This window comes from Copadichromis virginalis, linkage group LG10 (genome assembly GCF_057382275.1).
Source record: "Copadichromis virginalis isolate Kocher_CV1m ecotype Utaka linkage group LG10, C_Virginalis_male_GT1.1, whole genome shotgun sequence".
NCBI classification, from domain to species: Eukaryota; Metazoa; Chordata; class Actinopteri; order Cichliformes; family Cichlidae; genus Copadichromis; species Copadichromis virginalis.
In genome coordinates, this window is record NC_140627.1 from 28,703,040 (window position 1) to 28,728,785 (window position 25,746).

The 25,746-nt window shown below is 39.5% G+C and overlaps 1 protein-coding gene across 1 annotated transcript in view; it reads left to right on the forward strand.

Moving 5' to 3' along the window:
* The first annotated feature begins 2,412 nt into the window (after positions 1-2,412).
* The window catches only part of myo7ab (myosin VIIAb), a 51,159-nt gene continuing 27,825 nt past the window's right edge, over positions 2,413-25,746 (forward strand). The window contains exons 1-17 of the mRNA XM_085470962.1: positions 2,413-2,501; positions 7,728-7,796; positions 10,255-10,368; positions 11,430-11,582; positions 12,074-12,258; positions 12,473-12,594; positions 12,703-12,845; positions 13,926-14,039; positions 14,775-14,928; positions 15,022-15,098; positions 15,240-15,359; positions 16,060-16,202; positions 16,293-16,503; positions 16,594-16,729; positions 21,651-21,757; positions 23,237-23,374; positions 25,161-25,319. Coding sequence (XP_085327088.1) covers positions 7,779-7,796; positions 10,255-10,368; positions 11,430-11,582; positions 12,074-12,258; positions 12,473-12,594; positions 12,703-12,845; positions 13,926-14,039; positions 14,775-14,928; positions 15,022-15,098; positions 15,240-15,359; positions 16,060-16,202; positions 16,293-16,503; positions 16,594-16,729; positions 21,651-21,757; positions 23,237-23,374; positions 25,161-25,319 — 2,094 coding nt within the window. The 5' untranslated portion in view covers positions 2,413-2,501; positions 7,728-7,778. The remainder of the gene's footprint in view (positions 2,502-7,727; positions 7,797-10,254; positions 10,369-11,429; positions 11,583-12,073; positions 12,259-12,472; positions 12,595-12,702; positions 12,846-13,925; positions 14,040-14,774; positions 14,929-15,021; positions 15,099-15,239; positions 15,360-16,059; positions 16,203-16,292; positions 16,504-16,593; positions 16,730-21,650; positions 21,758-23,236; positions 23,375-25,160; positions 25,320-25,746) is intronic.

The window sequence follows — 25,746 nt, forward strand, 5'->3', positions numbered from 1 at the left end:
TTCTCCATGACAGAAATTAAAAAATGAGTTTTCAGAACAGGAAATTTAAAAAGCCAGATATTTTCAGATTAAAATATGATGGAATCCCTTCATACAGTTACGTGTAACAATGTTACTCTATGTATCAGGGATGTCAAATTCATGTTACATCGTGGGCCACATACGGCCCACTTTGACCTTAAGGTGGGCGGACTAGTGAAACTCCACTTTATGCCAGTGTGCAGAAATTTAACTAAACATTTAATCCTTGAAATATCTTAATATGAGTGAATTAAGTACAATTTCAACAGTGTGCCTCTGCTACATGATGTGTAAAATGCCCACACTGGCCTGTATTTATAATCTTTTTTTTTCTTTTTTTCCTATGGTAGAAATTACCTATTTAGCATTTTCTGTCATTTAATTGTTTGTCCATCATGTACCTGTTTGGTGATGAAAATTCTGTAAATCTTAAGAAAATATAGTTCAAAGTGCAAAATCCATGTACTTCATATTTTCCAAAGCCTTCCAGTGGGCCAGATCGGAGTTTTTGCTGAGCTGATTCTGGCCCTGGACTTTGTTTGACACCCCTGCCATATATAATATATTTATTAAGAGCTGAATTAAAGCAGTGTTATTTGCATGCATGCATCTGTCATGGAGCACTGAGATTCATTACAAACCTGAAAGACCTCACCCACCACTGTGTGTTGCACCCTCGGGTTAGATGAATGGGTCTAAACAGTATACAAAGGGACACAGGGGAGGTTCTGATCATAAACAAGACACAAAAAGGCAGATAATCTACACAATTTAAAACCTGCGCATCAGACGATCTGCATTCCCTTTAAAATTCATTCCAGAACCAGAACTTGGAAATCATGACCTGGTTCACCTCCCTCTTCACCTCCTTCCCCCAGCTGATCCCTGTACAGTATGTGCCACCAACAGGCTCCACCCTCCCAGCTAATCAGGATCAGCAGCCATGAATGAGACGCAGCAAGAGAGTCTCGAGAGCCCTGTTACTGTCCCAGACATCAGACTGTGAGAGGGCTGCAAGCCACCTGCAGGAGGCTGCGACCACAACGCAACCAGAAGAGCAGAAGTCTGTTGGAAAGATCTAAGAAAACGACAGGAGCAGAGAAAACTACTTAATTCTCCAGTTTCTTCTCCAGCCCTTCTTCAGCCATCCTGTTAACTTTGGGCAGAAGACAACAGAGGATAGAAGAGAAGAATAGTGGATCTTATGAATTGTGCTGAGAGGTAAGTGGGGCAGACGAACATGGGTCGAGGCCTGAGGGCTTATTAGGCCAGAGGGCCGCTGCTCTGCTATAGCTTTAGACCAAAGCCTCTTATTGCTCACTTTGTCCTGTGCCAGCACTTAAAGCAGCCATTGTGTTTCCCTCAAAATAAATAGATCTGGCTGCACTGTGTATTTATTCCATGAAGTCTGGATGGTTTCTTCTAAATTAGATTAGAGATCACCTCTTGTCACATAGGAACGTTTTTAAGTGTCTCTTTGAGAGCAAAAACCAATGAAAGCGGCACAGAGGAACATCATTCATGCATTACAGCAGGTTAGAGAGGAGCAGTGAATACAAACGTCAAACGCTGAGAGCTTTTCAAACTCAATTATGGCAGCAGGAGGTTCTCCCATTGAAGAAGAGAGAATGGCATTTTTAATTTGATAATCCCCAAACTTATTAATTGATTGTTTCAGCTCTTTACTCAAGGTGCTCCTTTTCTAGCACATTTTGGATGGTTTTCAACCACAAGTGTAGATATTCTGAGTTGGGGGGGATTTAACAGCTGTTTCAGAGCTCAATAATTTAATTTTTATGCAAAATCAAGATGGGATACGTGAGGAAAACACCAAGAAGTTGCAAAGTTGAACCAGCGAGTCTGCCTGTGATCCAAGAGAGCAAACATATCTAACACTATTATATGAAAAAAAATAATTTTTTATTAGCAAACCAAAGGGTTGGGCCTTTACAACTTCATTGTAAAGAGTTTAAATAGCTTTAGATTTAGGTCAGTTTAAATATGAAGTTAGAAGACCAGCGGCAGACGGGTGACCTCTCTAGGGTGAACCGTACCTGTCACCCTGTGACCCAACGGTGGGTTGGATTGGGCCATGCTTGAATGCATTACCACATAAATCATTTGTGCACACATACAACACACATGAGCCTTCTCAGAGATTGCAGTCTTTAGAGAACTATATGATTGCGGTTTGTCAAATTGGCACCAATGTACACAGTTTAATCAATTTTATTGGCTCACCATATGTTTGACATATAAAAGGTAGATCCTAGAAGTAGGGAAACAGCTGAGTAAAAAGTACCTTTAGATGTTGCTGACGTGCCCCGTTTGAGTATTTTTATTGACTTTTGAGGTTCTCCTATGTTGTGTTTTGCAGACACTGAAGCACTTGACCTCATGGAAATGAGTCTCCTGAACTCTCTTGATCAATGATGAACGTTGCGCGCCCCTGTGCGCCGGAGCCTGTGAATCCCTGCCATGTGAGTCACAGCGGACGCATGTGCTGTGCAAACACTTGTTCGAATAGCTTTAGAGGCCACACACACAGATTAGCAGCCGGGGACTTAAAGATTTCTCTCAGCCGTTACATGAAAATCTCAGACCAGAGTGACTCTGGGTCTCGTAAGAAGAAGAGGTTGAAGAAATAGTTGTTAGGCAGAAAAACAGCAGGAAAGTTAATATGTTATGTGCAATTTCTATTAGTAAACTTTTTTAGATTTTGGCAAGTGGAAAAAAAAGAGAAAAAATTGCCCAGTGACAGCTGATTATAAGACTAAGACACAAACAACACCTGGCAGGTGCTTAATTATTCAATCAAGATCTGTCAGCCTTTTGTGGCCTATCAGCCGGTTTGTAGCCTCATTAACTACGACGCTAATGTTGGTTTTCTATTCAGTGCCCTGATTTCATGCAGATTAGAATATCTCAACATTGGCATTGAATTTTTAAGCGTTTTCCTCTGAAGCCACAAACATGAGCTTCGTGTTTTTAGTTTTAGTTAAATATCCTAGCATCTATCAGCAAGGCTGTGGGAAGGTGGGATGCCGCAGTACTCCCTATCACAAAAGGCAGACATCACAGGACGGTCAAACGCTCCCAAATATAGACAACAAAACTTATAAACAAAAAAACCCACATCTTTATTGGGGCAAGAGTCCAAAACTCCAGACTGCAGATGAGGGGAAAACTCACCGGCAGATAAAAAGCTCAGACAGTCAGTGTTACAGAATAAGAACACAAGCAGTTTGAGGGTTTAATTATACAAAAGGGAAGATGGGAAACATCAGGGGAACACAGCTGAAGGTAATCATGGAAGAGAAGTCGAGGGACTATCAAAAAGAAAAGTCAAGAACAAACTCGGCAGAAAATGTATAATAATAAACAAAAGAACAGATAAGAGCGTTTACATTTTTTATACACTATTGCTGATGTCATTTATTTAAGAAGTAGTGATTTTGTTTTTCACCAGCATCATGGTGAAATGATGTTATCCAGTAGTAACCAGTAGTTAAAAATGGTGCATTTTTTAAAATGAGCGATCAGCGGAGATCTATCACAACCCATAAGAGTAATACAAAAACATGATTTTTTTATTTTTTTAGCACATTAAACTCTTAGAATTGTCACACGATGCATGATGGACACACCTTTCCCCAATGATTGTTATACGCTATGCAACTTCGGCTTTTGATCTGGTAAAATATATCAACAATGAGGGTTGTTATGTTTTGTTTTGTTTGTTTCTTAAGAGGCTGTAGTTTCAAGACTGGCCTACTTTTTCATGGTTTCATGATCAATTTTCTCACCTGTTTATGAGCCTAATGTTTGCAGGTTGAACAGTTTGCAGACAAAGTTAGGGAAGGACTGCTGAGATGGTTTGGACATGTACAGAGTTGGGAGAGTGGATATGTCGGTCAAAGGATGGATTTATGGATGTAGTGAAGGAGCACATGCAGAGGGTTTGTGTGAGGCAGGGGTGAGGTGGAGGCAGATGATCTGCTGTGGTGACCCCAACAGGGAGCAAATGAAAGAAGAAGAATTTAATGATACGGATTTAAGTGGTGTTGTAAAATTTCTTGTACTCTTGTGAACAAAATCTGTTGAACTACTAAAGTATTTCATATACCTGGCTGACCTCTAAGCTCCACAGCACTTTTATCTTCTCTTTTATTTCTCCCTATAAATGATTTAGGTTCTACTTTAGGAACTTTTTGTACTTATTTTTTCCCTCCTATTTTCAGTGTTACCCCAATATATCAGTATTATGTCTCGCTCATAAATATGTTCAGGTTCTGGTGAATTGAGACAACTTTTGCGCTGTTTCTGCACAGAAATTCAAAGTCAGGCAGTTTCCTTACATGATGTTGCTTATCCTTTGCTGCTATCAGAATAAATGGGGATTACCTCCAACAGATCACATTGTGTCACAGCATCCTCTTCATAAGCAGCTCAATGCAAAAGCATGTCAGTTACATAGGTTACTGTGATAATGGTTTGGATCCTTTATTATATTATTATTACTTTTTTATTAAACAAGGCAGTGTTAGTAAGCAGGCAAAAAATATTGAATTATATATTGCTTTTTACACCCAGGAATTGCAAAGTACATTTAAACAAAGCAGCATTTTAAAAAGAAAACAGGACATAAAAGTTCACAAAATTTGACGTACAAGTCTTTTGGAGTAAAGTTACAATAGAACACAGAAAATAAAATTGGTGGTTAATATTTGTGCAAGAGTTGAAAACCTGAAAAGTAAATGTCATAAAAGCAGGACTGCTGCAAACACTTGATTAAATTGTCAGAGTAAACAGGGATGTCTTTCGCTGCCTTTTCACAGATCAACCTCAGAGGTTTTAGAAACGTAAGCGGAAAACTAAACTAAAAACTAAAACTGAGTGAGGAAAATATTTTAGCGAACTGGAATATTAGTAAAAACATAAACAGTGTGTGTACTTACAAAATTTAAATAACATAAAAATACACAAGAAATTTATTTGGTTTCTTTATTTTTTTTGTCAACATATGTCAACAGAAATCAGCCTGTTAATGCTTTTAGTGTATAAGTAGCTTTAAATGTTGTATAACTTCAGGTATTTCACAGGAAAGGAAACAAATTAATCTGGGAGTAATTTAAGTACTCTTTCATTTTGAGGTAATTTTGCAGTAAAACAAACAATTTCTTCATCTTACATTGTAAATACACTGCATTTTTCAGGACAGTTGAATAATAGAACATCCGTCACGCACAATAACATAATGAATACTAAATAAAGATGTAAAAAAAAAAAAGGGGGAAATAGTGTTTGTTCTTCTGCAAAAATAACATGAAATTGCATGTGCATTACTTAAAACAACTTGCACAGTACTTACATTTACATAACAGTCTAGTAATTTCCTTTTTCCTGTAAAAACTTCACTAAGGACCCCTTTATTCTAGTTTGCCTACTTTTCAGGAGCTATAATCACATGTAACTTCAAATAAAATGCATTGAAATTCGTCTGATTACAGTGGGATTACGCCCTTAGTTGCTGGCTGTATTATAAAGTGAGACTAATTTTTACAATGGAAGAGTCACCTTCTCCATGACATTACATCATAGTTTTCCCAAATGTACCTTTGCATTACTTACTGTACCTTATTTATTTTCTTTTTATTGTTTAATTGTATTTATATCTTTACTAAGTCCCGTTCCTGTTTTTTATTACATTTTTTCTCTTTCACTCTTAAAAAAGAGAGAAAAGGTGTTTGAATAAATACTTATAATTAAAATAAAATTTAAATAAAAACTCCAGTCCACATTGTAAAGTCAGGTGGAGAGCTAAGTGTCTGTGTTTGGGACAGTTGCCAGATTGGCACCCTGTGGTTCTGGATTAGAAGCTCTGTCTTGGTCTAAGCTGAACATATTGTGACTGGTAATTACTTGTATATCAACTCTATTGCCCTTCAGTAGCTTCACTTCACCACATGAAGCTTATTTTTTATGTGCATATAATCAGACTTTAATACAGTTTTCTTTGCAGTCTAAATAAATGTTAATAGATTTATTAGTGCTCCAATGGGTATTTAGTAGATTTAGCCCCTCCCCCGTGACATGGTTTATCTTCATCACTCATATCCTCTGGGTCATTGTGTTTCTTCTCTGGCCACACAGGCTATTTATATTACTAACGTGTTTGTTTCTCCTCAGAATGAATTAGCAGAGAAGCAGTCATCTTAGTTTTATTTCTCCATTCGCCCACCTCATTCATCCTGCCTTTATTAATTCAAACCAATCTATTTGTTTTCTAACAGCTCCAAACCTCGCCTTGTTTAATTACCTTGTGTCACTCATACTCTAGTAGTTTTTCTGTGTGTGCTATAGTCAGTACAAAATACAAACCTTTAAAGACTAACAATTCCTCTTCTATAGTTCCTTAAACAAAAAGGCCACTATAAACACGTATCCCACTATATGTAACAGCCACATCACCTTTAATATAAATGAGTACAAAAACAGTAAGACAGCCTCATGTGGAAGGAAAATCATAGCTGCAACAACTACCGGTATGCCTCGTACTTAAGCGATGGGATTAGCCCCAGGAATCCCAGTAAGCCTTTAACAGCCCCTATCAGACCCTTTAAACTCTGCACCCGCCCCCTGTTTCCTTCACTGGTTGAACCACAGGACTGTGTGTCTCGGCTCTGAAAGGACTGATGGTGATCAGACTTTTTGTTCACCTCCTCATATTAGATCTCAGACCTCTTACGGCTCCTAAAACCCATCACGAACTATAGCACGTCTCTGATCTAGTTTATTTAAGTGTGCAATACGAAATGTGTCTGGTGTACACAGTCTCTGCAACTTTTGTAGTGATTTTATGGCACACAGCTCTACCACAAATGCAGTCCATTGCCCTTTGAGATCAGTGGAGCTTTTTGAAGCTATAGACTGACATGTTTTCATTAGGAATGGGTGGAGGCTCAAACAAAGCTAAAACAGAGTCTACAATTCAACATGAATCTAAAAGAATGATAATAATGATAATACTGCTCTGTATTGGTGGGAGTTAGCCAAAAATGTTCACCATAACAGCTTTGTAGGTGATAAGAAGCTGTTTGTGTCAGGACAGCTTAGATTTGCTCCTAAATGCTCCAAATATAAATGAACGCAGTCATAACTTCAATCTTACGCACCTGTAAAAATACTGTAGATGGTTTGTAATAAATTGGGGTTGATGATGGCAGCACAGGCTGACAACAATATAAACTTAGATATCTTTTGTGTACATTGCTAATGCTGACATACTCTCGTGTTGGCAACTGTTAGTCTTCAAAAATCATCCATGTTTCAGCTCGTTTCAGACTGGGGGAAGCAGCAAATCAAAGGAAAGCTGGCTTAAAATGAGAGGAAGTGCCTATTTTGAGTAGAGTTAATAGTATAGAGGTGGAAAAAAGCATAATATATCATAATGAATTAAAAGTAGACGTTGTTTTTTCTTGGTCTCAACCCCACGTGGCAAAGAACATGAAAAACTTGTGTATCCTGTTTTTTTCCCCCCTCATCTGTTCTCTCATCTCGTTATCCAAAAAAACCTGTTGAACAGTCTTTGTTTTGGTGACTTTCCCTCAAACTGTGTGTATAAAAATGTGTAATTCATACATACGAAGTAGATGCAGTCTGTTGTCTCAAAGTTAATGTGATGTCTGTGACTGGTTTCATTTTAGAGCCCTCATATGGTGACTTCTGATGACCTGGAATCAACACGAGGCTGAACCATGGTCATTCTGCAACAGGTGGGTCCTGTACCAAATGGTTCTGAATGTCTTCCAACCTCTTTGTCCTGTCCGTGTATTAAAAGTAAGTTCTTAAGTTCGTTTCTGTACAAACGTTCTGTGGGAATTATGGATGGACATTAATGTAAAAAGTCAGGTAATATTTTTTCCTTTGCTGATATTTATTATTTTTAAACTTAGGTGGAGTTTCTGTTGGTGTCCATGTTGTAATGGGACCTGGTTAGACATTGACATCAGCAGTTTATTTGTTGTAGCAGAGAGGCACAGATTTTACTTTGAAGGAAATGAGTCTCAGTTTCTGGTTTGCATCATACTTTTTGCAGTTTCCCTACCTCTCTGCGAGTATTTGGAGAGTATTTGCACCCAAGTTGATAACAAAAAATATATTGGAGAACAAAGCAATTACAAGGAACTTTTCAATGCATTACTCGCCAAAAGATTTTTACGTAGCGACCAGTGGACCAGTGTTTTTGCCAGTGGAGAAATTTTTTTTTGCATGGATCCATAAGTCAAAAGTTTGGGTTACTATCTCAAAATTTTGAGAAAATAATTTGAAATTTCAAGTTATTTCATATCAGATGCTTTAATTGTCTGAGGTCTAAGTCTTCTTAGATGCTGACTCTACCATAATATTATTTTTTAGAGAAAGGCTAAACAGACTAGTGTTTTTAATTCTTTTTGTTTGTCATTGATTTTATTTTTTGTCTAATCGCAGAGACTCAGGAGAAGTTATTTTTGCTGAGGGTTAGAGTTGAGGTTAGGGTGATCACGCTTCAGTGCATTTGTATTATGATGGTTTCTTTTGATTTTCCACTGAGGTACAGAGCTTTCCCTAATGACTTAAGCCTCTGCCATAACCACAAACTTGATACACAGTATTCTGTGTTTGATTATTTAAGAAGGGAAAATTAAACTCAATTTTGTAAGGGCTCAGAAGTCAGTAGGTGAATATCTGAGCACGGCAGCACTTTTTTACTGTCTGTCTGAAGGATCATTTGGGATTTATTGAAGGAGGGCGGAAGGTTACTGAACTCGTTCATTTTCTTCTTCCATATTATTATTATGAGAGGCCATAATCGTTACATCAACCTTGCCAGTGCCTCTGTTCATAAAAGATCGGCTTAAAATCCAGATTGTGGCTCTACTACTTTAACACAAAAAGCATAGTTTAGGTCTCTTTAGCATCAACTCATGCAAGTAGGTCAGTTTAACCTGACATTTTAGTGTCTTATGGGAATGTTTGTTTGTTATGGTGGGCCAGCCAGCAGGTTTAATGATTTTAAATTAAATTAAAATGTAAAAAGAAACAACCGAAAATCAAATTGTGAGCAAGAATGATTTATTCAGCATGAGCTCCACAGTCCTGACACACTAAATATAGAAAAAGCTGGGCAGTTACCTCATATCAGGCCATCAATAGTTTCCCTTTCAATAACTAGATGCCAGTGCCTTTCTCCCCCGAGAGTCCTGCAGGGCACGACTCAGACACTCCTGCACCGTTTCAATCTCAGCTCAGAGCCACGGCTATGAATCTCATTCGAGTGGGAGACATCTGGATGTTGTTAAATGGAAGCAAAAATAGCATCTTTAAGGTCACAGTCTAGACTGTGGGGATGAACGCTGAGCATCGTGCTGCAGTGTTATGATGAGGTTTATACCAGCTCCCCTTCTGATTTACATCTAAATGACACCTCGTGTTTGTCATTCATTGGCAAAACACAAAATGACCTCTGTGCTGACACGTCTAAGATGATAAATGCACTTTTTTAGGGTCGGCTGTGTTCATCTCCAGGGGGCTTGCTTTTCATAGTATGTCTAATGGCACAGTCAGTGCCATGATTGGTTGACTGTTTTGTAGATTTTTAATACCTCCTGTAGCAACCTGCTCAGTCATGGTTTTTGCTAAGTGTTGGTTCCACCTCAGGAAAATTAAGCCTTATTTGTTGTTACGTAGGGTTACCTAAGTCTCAGTGTTACATCATGGCCTTCCTGGTGGATGTGGTCAAGTTTAAATCCTTTTTTCAGGCTAAATCCTCAAAAATGTAACTAGTTGGCAGCTGAAAAACTGGGTAACTGGGTGTGTGGTGCAACTGATATTTCCTGGTTATCCAACATGTATATTCAAATAGTTGAATGCAGACAAGGAGACCATAACAAATGTCATGTACAGCTAAAGCACATGCAGCTCATCAGGTTTTGCAGCTGTTACGGGGAAAAGCTGATGTTTTCTGCTCAAATTTCAAAATAACATCTAGGAATAAAAAGAGTTAAAGTATAAGTATGAGATAAGAAATTATATGATTACAAACAGTTGACATCTTTGGTTACAGATTTTTTTTAACAAGTGCTCTGAACTTCCCCAGGGAGATAAAAAAAATCATTCAGCTTCAGTTTACTCTGATATTATGATGTTATTCTATTACTTCCTGCAGTCTTTAACTAAAGTTTTGTAATCCAGGGGGACTATGTGTGGTTGGATCTTAAAACGGGCCGGGAGTTTGACGTCCCCGTGGGAGCCGTGGTCAAACTGTGTGACTCTGGACAGATCCAGGTTCTGGATGATGAAGGCCGGGTAAGTTTGCAGAAAAGCAGGAAGGACCTGAAAGCAGTACTCCAAGGTAGACTACATAAACAAGAGAAACTAGAATTTAGGTTTTTCAAATATGAAAACAAGGGAGACTGCGTAGATACTGTGATAAGGACTGAAAGTGGACTGACGCTATATACACACACAGAGTATAATCAGCGAGGACTTGATGACAGGAACTAAAGGCCAAAAAGGCCAAAAACAGAGGAAAAAAATCTGAAATTTATAAACTAAGAGCTCTAAACGCACAAGCTTAGATTCTAAATAAATCAAGAATAGTTAACAATAGACCTGAATTCAGAGTCCAAAACTCAGACTGTGTTTTGCTGTTGCACACTTGTATTGTATTAGACCATTAAACCTAATCTGCGTCCAATAATTTGTAATGCTTTTCATGGTCATGGGTTTTAAATGGTTTGAACTTTTTTGAGTATTTGCTTCATTCTTAGTTCACTTATTACTTTCGTTTTTCTTCATGTGTTCCCTTAGTATTTTGAGCCCTTGTTTCTTAGTTCGAGCTTCTGTTTGTATTAGTTTGATCCATCAGTGTCTCGCTTCATGTTCAGTGTTTCTATTTAGTTTGTGTTTTACTAAGTCTCCCATGCATTGTCTCTAGTTTTAGTTTCTGTCATTTAACTTAATTGTGTTCAGTTGCGTTTAGTTCCCCTTCTGTTTCCACTTACCTCCTTGTGTCATGTGTATTTTTAGCCTCAGTTTGCCTGTGTTCTTTGTTACGTTGTACTGTGTTCTGATCTCTTGTTTCTAGTGTGTTTCCGATATGGTTTCCTTTGGCTTTTGAACTTTGTTTTGTCTTTTTTTAAGTTTTTTTTGTTTTGTTTTTTTTGTTTTTTCATTCCCCGTCTAAACATCACTGTACCCTGAATCTGTTTAGACGACAGGTAGCATACAGATATTTTTGTCCTTTTAAAATGACACAAAACTGCCAATTAATTGTTTCCATCAAAGAAGGATGAGTCAGTGTGACTTCATGTGGCTTTTGAGGCCTTTGTTCCTCTAATCTGCTTCCTCATTCCTCACCAATGCAGGAGCACTGGATTTCCCCTCAAAATGCCACCAACATCAAACCCATGCACCCAACCTCCATACATGGGGTGGAGGACATGATCCGTCTGGGTGACCTCAATGAAGCTGGCATCCTCCGTAACCTGCTAATCCGCTATAATGAATGCGTCATCTACGTAAGTTTCCCTTTGTGGCACCAACGCAGCTGCATTTACGATCGCCTGAGGTGCAATTAGTTTCTGTAACTTCCAGGCCTTTTACTCGCGTGTTCAGCAAAGCAGTAACCACTGGCTTTGGCCCAGTTAAGGTCTTATTCAGGTTAATCTGTTTACTTGTATCTTAAGCGCCCAGCAACAGCAGCATTTACTTGTTGCTATAAATAAAACAGAACGTCCCTTCCTTGCTGTTTGACCGGAGGTTCACCAATAGAAACAGGCATTTGTACTTGTAAAACACCCAATCTTAGAAATGCTAGTAAGTCAAAGTTAAGACCACTAAATAGGAATAATAGAGACATTATTTTTATAATCATCTCATATATTTTGGAGAGCATAAAATTTTGTTTTATACCCTGTCAGTAGTGTTTGATTCACATATTTTGTCCCTGAGTTTTTGATCTATCTCATGTTTAAAACATCGACTTTCGTCTGTCTTTGGGTGTCTGCAGACGTATACAGGCTCAATACTGGTAGCAGTCAACCCTTACCAGCTGCTGCCCATCTATACTCCAGACCAGATCCGCCTCTACACCAATAAGAAGATCGGCGAGATGCCGCCGCACATATTCGCCATCGCAGACAACTGTTACTTCAACATGCAGCGGAACAACAAGGACCAGTGCTGCATCATCAGGTTTGTGCTTGATCATTTCATAAGAACTCAAAGTGATGGACGTGCGCCATTTCTAAACAGGAAAAACTCTGCAGTTAATCTGCAAGCCTCTGTTGGTTAAAAAGGCTGGTCATAGTTAGTATCCTTTGTGTGCTGCTGCTGTTTGAATAGTTTATTTGTAATGAAATCATCATGTTTATTGCATGACTGTGTCACTGTTTTCTTTATGAGGCAGCGGTGAGTCTGGAGCTGGGAAGACTGAGAGCACAAAGCTGATTCTGCAGTTCCTCGCTGCCATCAGCGGGCAGCACTCCTGGATAGAGCAGCAAGTCCTAGAAGCCACGCCTATCCTCGAAGGTAAGCATTAAACTCCAAAAAAGATCACCTTCAGTCCACGAATGGACAGTGAACATGGAAGAAAGTGTCATGGGTCACCTTCATCGTCTGGTTTGTCAATTTCTTCAGCTTTCGGCAATGCCAAGACAATTCGAAATGACAACTCCAGTCGCTTTGGGAAGTACATAGATATCCACTTCAACAAGCGAGGGGCCATTGAAGGAGCCAAAATAGAGCAGTACCTGCTGGAGAAGTCCCGCGTGTGTCGACAGGTGAGAAACCAGATCCAGATTAAATATGTTAAATCTTTCACAACTCCAACCACAATTAGTCAACATTTGTAGACAGATGGATGGTAAGCAATGATCTAGACCTGAGAATGCAGTTTGGGATGGGGCTGAGTGAAGATTGATGGCTGCTCCTGGGTAGAGGTTATCTGACAGCGAGTCTAGCAGTTGTGATCCTGCTTCTAAACCTTAGATAAATACAGTTTAATATTTTTTTACAAAATCAAAAGTCTGACATCAATGACAGACATACAGTCTCAAGTTTATATGATGACTGTTTTTACTACTAAAATAAATGACACATTAGCCAAATAATAAACAAATAGAGAAGATATTGTGCACATATTTGCAATAAATATTGAAGAATTAAATTATTAATTTAACTAAAACTGCAAGACGTTGGATGGTGATTTTGTTTGTTTGGGTTTGTGATTATTTTCAATTTATTTAAATTCAGTTTTATTAATATAGCTCCAAAGCACAGCAACCGTTGCCTAAGTTGTTGTAAGGTAGTAAGATAAAGACCCTACGATAGTAGAAAGAAAACACAAACAATCAGACAATCAGAAAAACTCCCTTTTAACAGGAGGGAGTCTCACCTGTCTTAATGTTTTACTAGTTTGTCATTTATTATTTGTTTATACAGCAGCTGCCTTCACTTTGGTGCTCACAGGAGTTGTTATATTTAATGGTAAATGGCCTGTATTTGTATAGCGCTTTTACTAGTCCTGCCTAGGGACCCCAAAGCGCTTTACACACCCAATCATCCACCCATTCACACACACATTCACACACTGGTGGAGGCAAGCTACAATCAAACTCTTCACAGCTGAATCAAAGTGTGTAATTAGTCATTTATTTATCATTAATTAAACAGGGGCAGATGAACTATTCAGTCTCCCTGCATATGTGGACATATTACATACAAAAAAAATAAATACTGGTCCAAGATTAATAATATATACTCTTTATGATACGTAAACAGTATCACGTAGATGCTGCTTACATGTGCATAGCATATTGTGTGTCGGACATACGGGGTTTGCTTCTTTCTTGCTCCTGCAGGCTCCAGATGAGAGAAACTACCATATTTTCTACTGCATGTTGAAGGGCATGGCTCCTGAAATGAAGTCAAAGCTGGGCCTGGGCCTTGCCACAGACTACTCCTACCTCACTATGGTGAGTCTCGCCAGTTAATTACTCATTTTTAGTGATAAAAATGAGTAATTAAGAAATCGATGTACCCATCATACAGCTGAGTTTAGCACTTTGAACATCACTGTGTTGTTTGTTTATAACAGGGTGGACTACTGCAGTGCTCTGCTATCTGCTCTATTAAAAATGTTTTTAATTAACCTCAATATATTTCAAACCTCTACAGTCTGAGTGTTTACTGGGCCTGGAAGGAGAGAACACACTGGTGCCTTTCAGCTTACATGTTGCTTTTAAAATCACTCTCTTGTCTTTAAAGCTCTTTATGTTCTTGCTCCAGTATGTAGTGCACCCTCTCCGGTCCTCCACAACCAAAGGATTAACAAAGTGTTATTTTAGTAAAAGAAAAAATTACCAATCATAATAAAGTATGTCTCAATTAATGCATGAGGTTACAATAAAAACAGTGAGTGGAAAAAGACTGTGCCCTTGTGTCCTGATGGTAAGATGAAGCTAAAGTACAGAAACATAAATGGTGCAGTAAATGTTGTGCACAAAGCTTCAGGGATCATAAGTAATATAATAATAATGTAAAGTTAATTTACCGTTTCCGATAAAGAGCAGCACGTAGCTGCTTCCCAGAGCATTTCACTCGGAGCTGTCAGGTGAAACCCATTAAGCCACATTGCAGTTACCTGGAGCCGCTGGCCTGGTTCTGCTCATAAACAGCAGACCTGAAGTTGGATTTCTTTTATATCACAGGGTAGCTGCACAAAGTGTGACGGTCGTAACGACCTGAGTGATTATTCCAGCATCCTGTCAGCCATGAAGGTTCTCATGTTCACCGAGACAGAAACCTGGGAGATTTCCAAGCTTCTGGCTGCCATCCTGCATATGGGAAACCTGCGATTCGAGGGTGCGTGAATACACAAATCTGAAGCATCAATCAGAAAATTTGCAAACTTTACAAACCTGTGAAGAAAACGATGTTCTGTCTTGCTTCCCTCAGCTCGTACCTATGATAATTTAGACGCCTGTGTGGTTGTGAGATCTCCTGACTTGGTGACCGCTGCGTCGCTTATGGAGGTCTGTAACTGTTCTCACACACATGATTGACACACAACCATTTTACTGTTCTTCCTTAGAAAAGAGTGGCTTTAAATCTCTTTCAAATTGATATCTGGCAGTTTTTTTGGTGATGCTTTTGTTGGTCGTTGTGAACCGTAGGTGGAGCCTAAAGATGTGATGGTGTGTTTGACGACACGAACCCTCATCACACGTGGTGAAAGTGTTGTCACCCCTCTAAGTGTGGAGCAAGGCCTGGATGTCAGGGACGCCTTTGTTAAGGTACCGATTTTGTCCTGTTTTAGAGGTAATACACGTAATCACCAAGTCTTTCACAGATCATGTTGTGATTGTCCTCCAGACAATCCAACTTCTTCTTTCTACGAGTCTGTCTTTCTGCAGACACACTCTACAGCTATAGCTGGTAACAGAGTCCTTGACTTACTCTCCAGGAGATCTGCTGTGAGCTAAAGAGCCAATTTAGCCATTACCTGCAAGTTGGAGAGCTCGTTCATGTACAACTATGCAAGACTCACTTATTCTGCAGAGCAGGCGAGAATTTAAGACCCTAGATAATATTACAAGGCATGGACATTTGTTGTCACTGTCATGATGGTTTTATGGAGCTTGGTTAGGAGAGCCTGCACAGGTGCGATACACACACAGACCTGGAAGGTGCTGGCTTACCTTAAAATGTGTCCCTCCACTTACCCCCCTATGCTGGTGGATGGGACACTGCTTGTTATTTCTACACCTTTGGTGGTAATTGTGTAACATTTTCCCATTCCTAATAACTATGAAGTATTTATGTTGGAGTGAAGTCTGGGAAAGGGTCTGTGGGAAAATATTTTTGGGAGTCTCCGAACCTTAATGACGCTAATGACGTTGCCGTACAACGAAGACAATGATGGTGATGAAGAAGCACACTTAGGAGGCGGTGAGCGAGTCTGCTTCAGCAAAGTTCATGAATTCTGTCATCCAGGGGATCTACGGGAGGTTGTTTATCTGGATAGTGGATAAGATTAATGCTGCCATATACCGACCTCCTTCCTGCGAGAGTACCATCATCCGAAGATCCATCGGTTTGCTGGACATCTTTGGCTTTGAGAACTTTATCGTCAACAGGTGAGAAGTTGTGTAAAAGAGTGTTTTTGTAGATCATTTATGCTACTTTATTAGTTTAACGCTGTCATCTTTTTTTTTTTTCCACTGTAGTTTTGAGCAGCTGTGCATCAACTTCGCCAACGAGAACTTGCAGCAATTCTTTGTCCGCCACGTCTTTAAACTGGAGCAGGAAGAATACAACCTGGAGGACATCAGCTGGCAGCACATTGAGTTCACAGACAACCAGGATGCATTGGACATGATCGCCAACAAACCCATGAACATCATCTCCCTCATAGATGAAGAGAGCAAGTTTCCCAAGGTGCAACAGATATTTAGTAGATACTTGTAAAGATAAGTCTTACTGAATTTGGCTTTGATTGATGTGCGTTTTTTTTTTTTTTCTTTTCAGGGAACTGATGCTACGATGCTGTATAAGCTCAACTCTCAGCACAAGCTCAACTCCAACTACATTCCTCCTAAAAACTGCTACGAAACCCAGTTTGGTATCCAGCACTTTGCAGGAGTGGTACATTACGAGACCAGAGGTACGTCCCTGTTCATCAGATTTTTTCTGTTTGTGTTGGTTTGTCTGATTTAAACTTATATTGAAGCAATGATTTTTATTCTCTCACTGATACGTTTAAAAATGCCAGCAGGAATCGACTGTACTGAACAGACCAGTCACAAAAGTTGCATAGACCTGACGTGTAGTTACATTTCTAGGGAGGTGCACATCAGGTTACAACGTTGATTTCCCGCTGAAGCATAAATTTCCAGTAACTCCAGACCCTAATTTGGCCTTTGAAGGTTGTTTTCCCGAGTCTTTCAATCAAGTGGGTGAAATAAACATTCTATCAAAAGGTCATTCAGAAAAGTTAGCAGCAGGCACACTGAGAGGATATTGATTCTGAAATCAACCTGTCCTGACAGGATTTTTCTTGTTTCCTCAAAACAAATGTGTTCTTCCCGAGTTATTACTTTTAAAAGGTCAGTAGGGAAAGTTACCAGCAGGCACATTAAGATCATATTGATTAAAAAATAACTTTGGTCTGAAGAAGTTTTTTCTGAGGAAGCACAGACAGTTCGGATGAGGGTCTCATGGAGGGTGTTTGGCCACAGCAGTCTTAATAGATGCTTCATCACATCTGACCAGAGCTCTCACCTCTCAGGCTCTTACAGCTGCTGGAGAAACTAATCATTATCACATACTCTGAGCTGGTCCAAAAATGAACACTTTGTTTCACAAGATTCACTCAGAATTACATTAAAGAGGATATTAAGGATAAATATCGGTTTCAATCAGAAATTCTTCATCTGCAAAAATCAAAGCAAGAATTTAGAGTTTAGATGCCAGAAGAATAGTTACAAAGAAATCATTTAAGCCAGATGTTCCGGTCTTAAGGGATATCGACACAGGAAGCGATTCACTCATCGTGCATCGTTTTGATGCTGGGAGTCGGCTCTGGTTGCCTGGTAACCATCTAACATGTCTACCAACTTGTCATAAGTTAATGTCATATCCTTCACACTCATTGGTAGTTGAGAAAAGTTTAAAAGGGCATCCACACAGGAAGTGACTAGCAGCAATGTAGCGTCCAGAGTAGGGATGGGTATCGTTTAGGTTTTATCCGATACTGGTGCCAAACCGGTACTTTTGAAACGTTGCCGGTGCTTAAACGGTGCTCGAACCGGTGCTCGAACCGGTGCTTAAAGAATGGAAAACACAAACTTGTCCAAAAACCTCTTATGTTTAGCTGTTTGTTTGTAAAAAAATAACAATGTTAGCCTTTTCTGCAGCTATAGGTCATATATGGTATCACTCTTGGCTGGAAGCAGTGATTAAACAATGGAAAAAACATACTTTGTCCAAAAACCTCTCATTTTTAGCTGTTTTCCACTTTTTCTTTGGTAATTTTAGCCTTATTGGCCAGGGTGAAGGGAGTATTTGCCATCAAACAAGAAGACAGCCGCATGTAACTACGATGGTGTTTGCTAGTTCACCTTATGTGCATTATTTTAATAACGTGATTAGCCTACTCAACATAAATTACACACGAACAACATTAAGCTACTGACCCAGAGAAGAACGGCTGCTGCTGCCGTCATCATTTCTGCTACACTGGCAGGGCTAGGGGCCAGGACTCTCCTCTTCGGGTTCTTGGGGGGATGTTGCTAACTCCGGTTCCGATAACAGGCACCACACCGGCAGTAGATGTGCCGGTGTGAGGTCTCACAGCAAGCTATCAAATACGGTGCATTTCTCGGCTTAAAAAAAACCTGCTATGCGTCACCAGGTGTTTCATCAGATTCGAGGTGTTACCTCCTTTGCACAGTATCAGCTTAAAGCACTTGTTGCAGGCTGCTGAGTTTGCATCTTTTGCTGTGGAGTACAGCCAGAATTTTGACTGCTTCGCCTTGGGCATTTTTAAGCTGTAGTTCTGCTCTAAAAGAATGTACGTACCTGGGCCCGCCTACTATCCTTGGAAAGGTAAAATGATTGGCTAGAATCCAAAGTGTATCACATCTCAGGGAAAAAAGCACTGAAATGTGCGCTGCTTTTCGGTCTGGTTACTACCGTTTATGTCAGAACCGGTGCCAACAATGGCAGGGCTACAGACGAAAGGTAAAAGCAGCATTACCTTAGAGGGGTTTACCTCTGACAAACATCTGGCAGACAGTCTTAACAGTTTTTACCTTCGTTTTGAGAACTATGATTGTTCTAGGCAGACCAGCACACTGAGGGAAAAGACCATCACTCCCCCATCTATTTGTATTGATGAGACAGGGGTAGCTAATCTTTTTAGACATACCAAAAGCAAGAGTCCTGGACCTGACAACATCTGTGGACAGGTACTGAGAACTTGTGCTGATCAGCTGAGTGGGATTTTTCACTATATCTTCTCACTTTCTTTAGAGCTACAGACAGTACCTAAAATTTGGAAACATGCGATCATTGTCCCTGTTGCTAAGGGCAGTTCTCCTAAGGAACTGAATGATTTTAGGCCTGTGGCTCTGACTTCTTTAGTGATGAAGACATTTGAGAAGATAATTAAGAAGGAGATTTTAATGCATGTTGAACACCATCTTGACCCCTTCCAGTTTGCCTATAGAGCAGGGAGAGGTGTGGAGGATGCTGTTGTCACACTCCTGCATCTCTTGTATAAGCATCTTGAGGCCCCCCACACCCATGCAAGATTATTATTTGCTGACTTTTCATCTGCATTTAATACAATTCAACCCCTCTTACTTGCTGACAGGCTTTACAATCATTTCAAGCTTGACACTAGTCTGGTCGGCTGGGTGACAGACTTTCTGACTAATAGGTCACAATGTGTGAGGGTAAATCATGTCTTTTCTGATGTGCTCTCCTCCTCTACTGGATCACCCCAGGGTTGTTGCCTCTCTCCCCTTCTGTTCATTCTGTACACAAATGAGTGTCGCAGCAATTTCACAAACAGACACATCCTGAAGTTTGCTGATGACACAGTGATCGTCAGTCTTCTAGTGGGGGACGAGTCAGGCCATGGACAGGTTGTAGATGATTTTGTGAATTGGTGCGATGAGTCCTTCCTTTCACTTAATGTGTCAAAAACTAAAGACATGATTATTGATTTTAGGAAGTCCTCTTATAGCTCATCACCCACTATCATTAAAACTGCCGATATTGGGATCGTTGAGAGTTATAAATATCTAGGTGTGGTACTTGACCATAAACTGTGTTTTGAATCTCATGCTGATGCCACTACTAAAAAAGTTCAACAAAGACTGTTCTTTTTAAGGAAAATGAGATCTTTTAACGTCTCATCTGAGATGTTGTCCTTGTTTTATAGAAGTTTTATCGAATCTGTGATGTCTTTTTGTATCGCTGCCTGGTTTGGTAACCTAACGGTGAAGAACAAGAATCGGTTGGGACTTCTGGTAAAAACTGCTAGCAAAATTTCAGGGCGCTGGCAAGATGGACTTTTGGCCATTTACAATAGAAATGTGCTTAGAAAGGCTCATTCTATTATTAATTGTGTGAACCATCCACTTCACAGTGAGTTTGAGTTGTTGCCTTCCGGCCGCCGTTTTAGAGTACCTCCGAGGAGGACTAAAAGACTCCAGGTCTCTTTTATCCCTACTGCGTCTTGTCTCCTTAATGGCAAATAATTGTCCTTGAATTTTTTATCATTATTGTTATTATTGTTTTATAGTATTGTTCTGTTTGTTCTTATCCTCCTGCTGCTAAACTAATTTCCCCTTGTGGGACAATAAAGAAATTGAATTGAATTGAATTGAATTGAATTGAATTGAATTGAATGATACCGGTACCCATCCCTAGTCCAGAAGCCACTGAAAGTCAATTACATTCAGCGACTTTAAGTGACTACGGGCACTACGGGGACCCGCCCATTGGCCTCTCAACTTCAAGACAAGACACTGAAGCCACAACACATGAGAGTGAAGGATAGTGTTGACTGACGTATGAGACCATGGTAAATACATAGGGTTACCTAGACAACCACAGCCTGGAATGTCCACTAGTGGCTGATCATCAGTTTCAACACACTCCTTAACTCAGGACCAGCCCCATTCCCAGTGTTTATTTGTCCTGTGTGGCTGGTTCCGGTGTGGATTAACTATTTTTTTAATTTTAACCTCCTAGGACCTGGCGTCCACATATGTGGACATCCCATTTTGGGTTATTTAGACCAAAATACTCAATTTTGCTCTACAAGGGCCTGATATCCACTTACGAGGACATTATATGCTACTGTTCTATCGAAATTTTAAATGAATATCCTCATACGTGGCTCTCATTTTTCTTAGAAACAAAAATCAGGTAAAAAAAAAAAATCTGGTAATTCTTTGTTTTTACATTCATTGGTTCCCAATATGCCCAAATATCAATGAGAAATGAAAAATGCATGCCGTGGAAGAGTTCGGGTCCTAGGAGGTTAAGTTTAACAACTTAACCTCACTTTGTTTAATGTCTCTAAGCTACAACATGCAGACCAGCTTTGAACAGAATTCACTAACATGTCGTTTCATCCTCAGGAAAATATCCCTTGGTTTGTTTGAGTTTGTTTGGAAATTGATGTGAATGCAAAACCTAAACTTCTCTTAAATACATGTATTGCAACTTGAGGTGACTGTTGTGATTTGGTGCTATATAAATAAAATTTAATTGAATATTGCTCATGCACGATACTGTGCTGCTGTGTGAAGTTTAGCTTGTTCCTTTAAAATCATTGCATTCTCATTTAATCTGAAAAGGTCATTCAAGCAAGTTAGCAGTTGTCACACTCACAGAAGATATTGATTAAAACGTTTCAGTTCAATTTAGTGTTGAAAACATGACCAAGATATAGTGATATTTTTTTGTAAATAAATTTCTGTGCAAAAATCAGTGCAGTAAAAATGTTGATTCAAATAAGATATAATCAGTCCTCTGTCTTGCTTTTTCTCATTACGCCCTCCTTTCAGGCTTCCTGGAGAAAAACCGAGACAGCCTCCACACTGACATCATTCAGCTCGTCCACTCGTCCAAGAATAAGTTCATCAAGCAGATCTTCCAGGCTGATGTTGCCATGGTGAGACCAACAAATGCATTAAAATCATGACACTGTATGTTGTATCTTTTTTCTGTTTTGTTATTTGGTTATTTGGGTTGGTAAATAATCGATATTCACTTTATTTATTATTTTGGCTTTGAGCTGGAAGAAATTATTACTTTCTTGGATTAATTTTCACTGCAAACTTATGAAGGCTTTTACAGCAGCGCACCTTCACGCCTCTCGAAGAGTTCAGCCTCACCGATTGTTTGTTCAGCTTGAGCTACAATGACAGAAAGAGAGCCTTTGGTCAAGAGCAGTAGGTAGAAGAAGTAAAAGACATTAAGCCTGAGCAGCTGCCTTTGTTTTACCCGGCCCCTGTCAGCAACATGAGACTGTGGCTTTCCATCACTCTCCCACTGCACAGATCTCCCACGATGTGCACATCTGCCACCCCCTGTCTTTGGTGTGGCTGCAGCTTTGCAGGGACTGTGAGTTGCCCTTGTGAGGCAAGCTTAAAGGTCCTAGCTCCCTACCTGATGACCCGATGTCCCACACCGCATCCACCTCTCTCTTTATTAATTTGTTTTAAAGATTTATAAATTGCATGATGTTTAAGCTTGTAAGTAATTAGATTAACCATGTACTTATGAAATTACAATATTGATCAAAATGATCATGAATATGTTTTTTACCATAGCCGAGCAACCCTACTTTAACACATTGCATCATTTTCAGTTTCTTTCTGAAGCGTTTTAAATCTGTAGACCGGTGTTGTTAACATCGTGCGTGTCTTCTGCCTTCCTTCGGCTTCTCTCCTAATGACAAACACCTCCTCTCACTCTGCTCTCTTTTCTCTTTCCTCTTTCTTTTCCTCCTGAAATCAGTTTCTATGTGGCTATCAGCAGCCCAGCACACCTGCTCCCAAGGTAATCACCAGCCTTTAGCCACATGTGGTCCCTCCAACCCCGTGTGTGTTCTCTTAAGCCGAGTCCGTCCAATTATCCATGACGTGCTTAGCAGCATCCCTCTGCTCCCTCTCAGCCCTTCTTTTTATTTCACAGGTGTGCCAAAAGCAGAGGGGAACATTGTGCTGATGAGGGGAAATTTGGCGTGAAGTTAATGAAAAATAATCTTTCAAACTCTCTGACACAGTAGGCAGTTCTGCATACAGACGAAAACTCCTGCATGCTTTTAAAATGTTTAAATCTAATTTTGTTTTGGCTTTACTCACAGGATCACAGTGACAACTGGTGTCAGAGATTTTGTGTTGTCTCCTCTTTTAATTGTCCGTCGTGTGCAATAGAAATAACGTGAGAGCAATCTGTGTTTGCTTTGTGGATCTTAAGAGTTTGAAGCCACTGGTTGTTTATGGTTGTAGAGGTTCAAAATTAAATTCCCATTTAGGGTGTTTTATATACCATTGTGATGTCCCATTACAGCAGCATCAATAGCATGTCTTTACCTGCAGTGCAAACATTCTGAAACTATCTGTTTTGTATGTGTTTGCGTTCGTAGGGCGTTGAGACGAGGAAGCGCTCCCCGACTCTGAGCAGTCAATTCAAACGATCTCTGGAGCTGCTGATGAGGACGCTCAGTGTGTGTCAGCCGTTCTTCGTTCGCTGTATAAAACCCAACGAACTTAAAAAACCCATGGTGAGCGTGATTTATTACTATGTATGCGCTTCTGTGTTGCGATGCCCCAGAGTACAGAGATATGTTCAGAGTAGGGTGACCATATTTTGATTTCCAAAAAAAGAGGACACTTAGCTCAGTCATGAAGAACTTGCTTAAAGAAACATATTTAACATATTTAAACGATGCCTTCTCTGTGTGGTTAATTAATTGTGAAATAAAATATGTCATATAGGCTTTTACAAGTCAACAAGTGCAAAAAAAAATAACTTAAAAACCTCTGGAATTAAATAATGGTACAGAAATAATGCCTCATCTGCATAAAAAGAATTACCAGTACTGGGTCGGTATGAGGGCTGGACTGGGACAAAAACTTGACCAGGGCATTTTGACTAGAGACCGGCCCACCAGGTATTATAGGAAAAGCCATAAAGCCTTTGAATGAAAACGAACACTGTTGTGACAGTGATGTACAGTCTTGTTGGTATATGTATGATTTCTATACATTTTACATCAGATAAGAACTTTGTTTGTAAGATTCAGATAATTATTTAATAAAAGTGAGACATTTTAAATGAGAATAAGAAAGAAAAGTATTTCCTTGTGCCCCCTCTCCCTGTTAATGCCCTACCTGCCCCCTGGCAAAACTTTGCTAGACCCGCCCCTGACACAGTTACCAGCTGTCAGCTACATAGAAAAGGATCCTGGTGTTATTTGTCTCTCAGAAACAGTTCAGAACTTCCCTTCAACTCATTCATGTCACCTAAAAGGTAAACCTGTTTCTCCATCACCTGTTTAGCTCTGATGATTCAGTAAGGACATCTCCTGGTTTCATCTTCATGTTTCCATCTCGCCACATATCCAAACCGATATCATATCACTATCAGTAACATAGCACCCACCCAGCTGTATAGAAACTCCGTCATGCTAGCTAGCACGCAGTACGAGTTATTGTAACTGACTGTAAAATGTCAGCACAACGAAAATAAACTCCACCTAAACTTGGTTTATATCTGACCCAGATAGACTGCAGGTCATAACTTCTTATGTTATGACTTATATAACTTCTTAAATCCCCCCGGACAGAATGTGAAAAGTGGACATGTCCGGGGGAAAAGAGTTGGTCACCCTAGTTCAGAGTGCAGCCACGGCATAGCACCGCCCCCTTGTGAAAACAGACTGTCTCTGTTATATAGTAAAGTTTTCTTTACTATATATATATACTATATACACTATATACTATATATATATATATATATATATATATATTAAACTTTCTCATAGTTGTGGAGTTAAATGAGAAAACTGATGATGCTAAATTAGCTTAGCATATACCCGGCATAAAAGCTTATTACAGCATGAAAACGCTGGCTCTATCTGAAGGTAAACTCATGAAAAACTCAACACTCGTAATGCTGAACATACAGTCATAAAAAGTCATAAAAAGTATTATTGCAGTAACATAAGACTATCAGTAGGACTATATTTTTGCTGGGAAAACTATCTTCCTGAAACGTAGTTAGCTGCGATAAGCTAACTAACGCTCCTGAAATTATAGAAATGGTCTAAAACACAAGCATCACAAACATTAGTTTGAAACTAAAATAAAACTGGGCCTGTAAGCTTCTAATTTCACGTATTCATAGCTTATAGCTCACCAGTGATTGTGTGACCCACTTTAGCATGATGTAGATTTAGTTTTGGTTTGAACCCCAAACCTTTATAAGCCTTCATTTGCAAATCAGGAGGCACTGCAGAAAAGGGTTAACTCACGTTTTAACACTGGATGCTTGTTTCTCCTTCTCAGCTGTTTGATCGAGAGCTGTGCGTTCGTCAGCTGCGCTACTCTGGCATGATGGAGACCATCCGGATTAGGCGGGCGGGTTATCCAATCAGATACACCTTCGCCGAATTTGTGGATCGTTACCGAGTCCTGATGCCTGGCGTCAAACCTGCTCACATACAGGTCAACATTAAAATCAGTCATCTGTTTCACTGCTTAGTCCTGACAGATTATTTTAGCTGAGATATTATCATTATTATTAAAGAATCTTTTACTTAGATTACAGAATGATGGATTTTTAGAGCATATATCCACATTAATACAGCATATAAAACACGGTGTAGAGGCTATTTGAGCTTCCAGTCTTGTATCAAATATAATTACGGTATATTTACAGCAGCATACCCTTGTTTAAAAATGTGAATATGGTTTGGAAAGTATTTGAAGCTGTCTTTAATGAATTTTGACCTTAAATTAACTTACTTAAAAAATATATTTGGATATATTTAATAGATGTTTGTTAAATTTAAAACTGACACATTGCTACATAACCTTCTTAACTCTTTCCCCCATTGAGACAACATTTGATGACCTCCCCTGTAGCGTTAAT